This window comes from Arachis ipaensis, chromosome B10 (assembly GCF_000816755.2).
Source record: "Arachis ipaensis cultivar K30076 chromosome B10, Araip1.1, whole genome shotgun sequence".
In the NCBI taxonomy this organism is placed as follows: Eukaryota; Viridiplantae; Streptophyta; class Magnoliopsida; order Fabales; family Fabaceae; genus Arachis; species Arachis ipaensis.
Window position 1 is genome coordinate 20,794,390 of NC_029794.2, and position 5,534 is coordinate 20,799,923.

At 36.4% G+C, this 5,534-nt stretch overlaps 1 protein-coding gene across 1 annotated transcript; it reads left to right on the forward strand.

Moving 5' to 3' along the window:
* On the forward strand, window positions 1,655-4,809 carry LOC110268121 (RNA polymerase II C-terminal domain phosphatase-like 4). The gene is made up of 2 exons (XM_021114022.1): window positions 1,655-2,574; window positions 3,382-4,809. Exon 1 carries the CDS (start codon window positions 1,709-1,711, stop codon window positions 2,282-2,284), a length of 576 nt encoding a protein of 191 aa, XP_020969681.1. The 5' UTR covers window positions 1,655-1,708; the 3' UTR covers window positions 2,285-2,574; window positions 3,382-4,809.

Here is a 5,534-nt window from a genome sequence, read left to right on the forward strand (position 1 = left end):
AATATTTAAACATAAAATCACTTTTTTTTTTATAAATTTTTTTAAAAATTATTAAAAAAATCTTTTCTATATCAAATGGAGAATTAGAAGAGGATTTAGGTTCTGTTTGAAAAACTCTAGAAGTAACTTTTTTTAACTTTTAACTTATGAAAAGTAATAGTATTAATGTCCGATGCAATTTTCAATACTAAATTGCAACTTTCTAAGAAGCTATTTAAGAGCTTATAGAAAAGTTAAAAAAATGACTTCTCTCATAATACTTATACTTTTTATCACATTTCTATAAAATAAGTACTTTTAGAGTTAAAAATTCAAATATAAAATAATTTATTTATAAATTACTTTTAACAGATTCATTTATTGTTTAAGTTATTTTATAAAAAAAAACTTAATTAAGTTGGGTACCTAAAGTAAGCCTTAGTCAGTCAACAAAAAAAAAAGTAAGCCTTAGTCAATTAGGGATTTAGACATTGAGAATTAGGTTAGGTATATATTTTTTTTTGAGGAATGCTAGGGCCAGCAACTTTTGTGATTTGTAGCCATCAAATAGCCATCAATGATAGTTTTAATGGTGTGAGATTGGTGTGAGATTTCATCTAATGACTCACTTTTCTTTGCTGGTTACATGCTGGCCAGAATTTAACAAAATTGCTGGCCCTCTAGACTTTTTCTTTTTTGAGTAATTACCCAAATCAGTCCCCGAAGATTTTAGAATTGGACATTTTAGTCCCCAAAGAAAATTAATACACGGATCAGTCCCCAAGGTTTTACTCCGGCAGACAAATCAGTCCCCAATTCATTTTCCGGCAGAGTAATTACCCAGATCAGTCCCCAAAGATTTTAAAAACGGACATTTTAGTCCCCAAGAAAAACTTTATTATTATTATTATTATTATTATTGAGTGATTATATATATATATCTAATGAATAAATTTATCATTATTGTTGTTCAAAAAATACAAAAAATTATAGTACAATATTATTATGCAATTAATAATAATAATAATTTTATTTTATTTTATTTTTGGACGAGGGACTATTATGTCTAATAGAGAGAAACGTTGAGGATTGATTTGTACATTAGTTTTTTTTGGGACTAAAATGTCCGTTTTTAAAATTTTGGGGACTGATCTGGGTAATTACTTTGCCGGAAAATGAACTGGAGATTGATTTGTCTGCCGGAGTAAAACCTTGAGGACTGATCTGTGTATTAATTTTTCTTGGAGACTAAAATGTCCGATTCTAAAATCCTCAGTCGGTAATTATTCTTCTTTTTTTTTTAGCTTTTAAAAAAAAAGTGGATGTTCATCGGCTAATCCTCTCTGTTCTCGTAAGATCTCTCTCTCTTTTACTTGTGCTCTCGCCGGATCCACCGCAAGGTCGCGTGTCGCCGAGTCTCCTCCGCTGGTCGTCCCTCGCGTTCTCGTCGCCAGCGGTCTTGCTCCCTCTGCCTCGTATTCTGCTCGTCCGTCATCACTGCACCCAACGCCTGGTGTGCTCTACTGCTCGCGTCTTGCCTCTCTTCCTGCAGCTGTGCTTCCTGGCGCTGAGGCTGAAGCTAGGGTTCTCCCTCTCGAATTGGTGGAGAAAGACCTATTATGGTTGCCGGTTAAATCCCTGATTCGGTTCAGATGCTCAGACTTTGAAATTACTGGCGTGGAACCTAGCCAACTCCTCACCCTTTTGCATCAGTCCAAGCCCACTTCCCATGGCCAAGCTGATAAATTTTACTTATTCTCCTATCAGTGATTTCCATGAGTCAAGTGTTGCAGCAGACTCTCTGGTACATTCATCCAGTATTGATGACTTCATTGCCTATCTTGATGGTGCATTAGCTGCAATTTCGCCAGATGCGTCATCCGATAAAGAAGATGAAAATCAAGATGAATTGGAAAGTGTCAGAATAAAAAGGCGCAAGTTTGAAAGTGACGAGGAAACTGAGTCGTCTACTTCAGAAGGAATCGTGAAACAGAATTTAGAAGAATCTGTAGAAGAAGATGTGTGTACACATCCTGGTTCATTCAGAGACATGTGTATACGTTGTGGGCAAAAGTTGGATGGTGAATCTGGTGTGACATTTGGCTACATACACAAGGATCTGAGACTTCATGATGAGGAGATCTCTAGATTGCGCAATTCAGATGCGAATAATTTGCGTAGTCGTAAAAAATTGTACCTGATGCTCGACGGATTGCGCAGCCACATAAGAAAATGGAAATCTCAGCCAAAATATTTGCTGTTGTTCATAAATCATAACTTTATTTCAGGATTACATTTGGACTGAGTTGAAGTTGTATATTCTTATTTACTTATTTTTTCTTTCAAGTTTTAAATTTTATAGTTCCTCAATAGTGGTTCTCAAAGGAGACATTGCTGTGCTGCTGCAAATTCAATTCATGCACATAGATTAAGTTTTTCTTTTTGTGCCTAAGATAATTTATTGCTTGCGTCATTATATCTAATGCTTTGAACTTCAAAATTTTCAGGTGTAAATGAAATGGAAAGTGTGTAACATAATAAATCAAATACATCTATTTTAGCCAAGAGGAAACAATAGGAAAGGAAGATAACAAAGGTATGTCTAGAAGATCTATGAGTTTCATTAGCTTGTCAATTCTTCATATTGATTGTGGCTCCAATATGTTTTATTAATAAACTTCATTTTTGTTGTAATGTAGTTATTCAAGGTTTTTTAATCTTTCTTGTTTAGGCACTTTTTGAGAATTACCTGGATGTGACTTGATTATTTACTCAATTTAATGTTCTTGGTTTATTGTATGGTGACTTTTGAAGATTTAAATGAGATAGATATTTAATTTTTATGTTTATTATTTGTGTATGTTGTAAAACATATAGTTTGTGATTTCTATCATTTGTTTTGGTATTATAATCATAAATATAAAAAAATTAAATAAATATATCCGGGCTAACTTTTTAATTATATACATTGTTTCTTTCATTGAAGAGCATAAGATATGCTTGTGAATGGTTGCCATAGTAAATAAGTGTGGCCTTTCTTTTTTAATATAGTTAAGATTGCAGTATGGAAAGTGCTTCCTTTTGATAACTCATAAGGCATCGCTTTAAAACTTGTATATAGAAAATAGTCTTTGAACAAGTAAAGTGCACTTTGAGCTACACTCAAGGATAACTAAAGGGTAGCTAAACGGTAAATCTGTGTAGCATTCCTAATCCTAAATTTTCTCCTCTTTTCTTGGTAAAGTATACTTTTTAATTTGATTCAGTTTTGTATTTAATGTTTTTGATAAGTTTAAATTCTACCCTACCATCAAATTTTCGACCGTCAATATGTAGTCAACATTTTTTCCAACCTTGACACTTCGTCTTCTTCGTTCTCTGTAATGCGCTGTGAAACTCATCGGAGCTCCTTGTACCATTCTGGAAATCTCTGCGAACTTGTGAGATTTGGCAATAGTGAAGAAACCACAAGCACAGAACTTTATTGTTCACACAGAGGTTAGTCATGGAACCCATTGCGACCAATGTATTTTGTTCTGCTTCTTTATTTTTGGTTGTTGATTTTCCCTGTATTTTGGCAGCCATTGTGTTAGTAAACTGTTGTGGTTAATATGCACATGCAGTTTAGGAGTTAGGATTTGCTGTTAGGTTTTTTTTTTCAGTTTGCTATAAAGTTAGTTTTGTTGATGGGTGAGAGTTTGGTTGGTTTTGGGTTATGGTTAATGTTGTAATGTAAGGGTTTCACAGTGTCTACTTGGCATCGTTTTCTATAAATGACCTATTTTATAAAGTTAGTCTGAATTTGTTTGAAATTTCTTTGCAAATGGATGACCATATAACCATAGTATTTCACCATAGAGGTAGCTTTGTTACCAAAGAGGATGGTTCTGTAGTCTATGCTAGAGACAACACTGATGAGTTGGTTGGGTTAGATGAAGACACAATGGATGTGTTTTCAGTTAGGGACTACTACAAAGTGTTAGGATATATGATAATATTGTGGAGTGTTGGTGGTTGGCTCCTGGAAGACCTCTGAAGACTAGGCTGAGAGCTCTTTCGCAAGATTCTGAGTTGCTAGAGATGTGTTCATGCAAAGAATAACCAAGGGATTGTACACGTCTACTTTGAACATGGAGTGTCCTAACCAGAATTTGATAAGGAGTGTCCAGACTTGTGTGAGATTTCCTCCAATTCCATTCCCACCCAAACCCAGCTGACAATGAGAAGGATCAACATATCTCTAAGCCAACCATATGTAACCCACCCAAGAAGGCCTCACCAAGTTAGAAGAATCCCATAAAACCAAACACAATCACCCTCCACACCACCAGAAAACCCACTGTTGGTTCAACACCAACAGCCTCCATCTCTAAGGCAGCCACAAAACCAAATGGTGAGACTACTTCAACCACCAAACCCCCATCCAATGCATCAACTAAGTCCCCAACAAAGTCCACAACTACCAATCAAGCCAACCTAACTCATCTAACAGAACTACTTCAGTAAAGCCTAACTCATCTAAGCCCACTAATCCAAAACCCACCTAAGCCCACCAATCCAAAACCCACTACAGCCAAGCCCAACTCATCTAAACCCACCACTACTAAGACCGCTACATCCAAGCCCAACTTATGGCTGAGGCATGTGGTTCAGTGGCAAAAGTATTTGCCTCAATCCAAAGCCACACAAGTTCGAAACCTAGCAGTGGTTGGTGGCTAGGTTAGTGTGTGTGAGTGGGTGTGTGAGTGTGTAACCTAGGATTGGGGGTTGTCCAATCCATCGACCAAAAAAAAGACCAAAAAAAAAAAAGCGAACTCAATCAAAACCAAAGTCATCTAAGGCCACCAGTACAAAAGTCACACCAAATTCTAACAAGCCAAAAACTGCCATTCACCCTGTGACCACATCAGCTAGTAGATCAACACCTAAAGTTCAACAAAGTGAGCCTAGTAGTGATGATGACAGCAGCAGTAGCAGTGATTCATATGAGAGTGCTGAAGACTCTCTCTATAAGCCAGGGGTTATTGACAGCTCAAGTGAAGATGATATTGACAGTGGAGGAGGATTTGAAGTGAGGAAGAAGAATCATAAGTTGAAACATGCACTTGGGTTTGCTTGGAGCAAGGGAAAATAAATAATGCTATTGGAAGAAGAGATACTTGGGGATAAATCCTCTCTGCAGTTGGCCAGGATGCCAACAACCATGTCTACATCATTGCTTGGACCATAGTAGAAGTGGAGAACAAAGAGAACTAGAGGTGGTTTTTGGAGCTGCTACTTGATGATCTTGGCGACCATCATCAGCATGGGTGATGCATAATGTTAGACATGCAGAAGGTAACAAACTGCATTTTTTTTTTCATTTCTCGAGCTTGCTGAAGGTTTTAACTGAGTTCATTAATAATAAATGAGGGGTCTATTTAAGTTCATTAACATAAATTGAGGGGTCTATTTGATGCACGATGGTAACATAGTTTGAATGATGCAGGGGCTGATACCAACAGTACTAGAAGTAATTCTAGGGGTCTACCACGGTTCTGTGTCTGCATCTGTGG

Bases quoted from the DNA above. Each gene is read 5' to 3' on its own strand.
- LOC110268121 (XM_021114022.1), top strand. From the start codon at position 1,709: ATGGCCAAGCTGATAAATTTTACTTATTCTCCTATCAGTGATTTCCAT.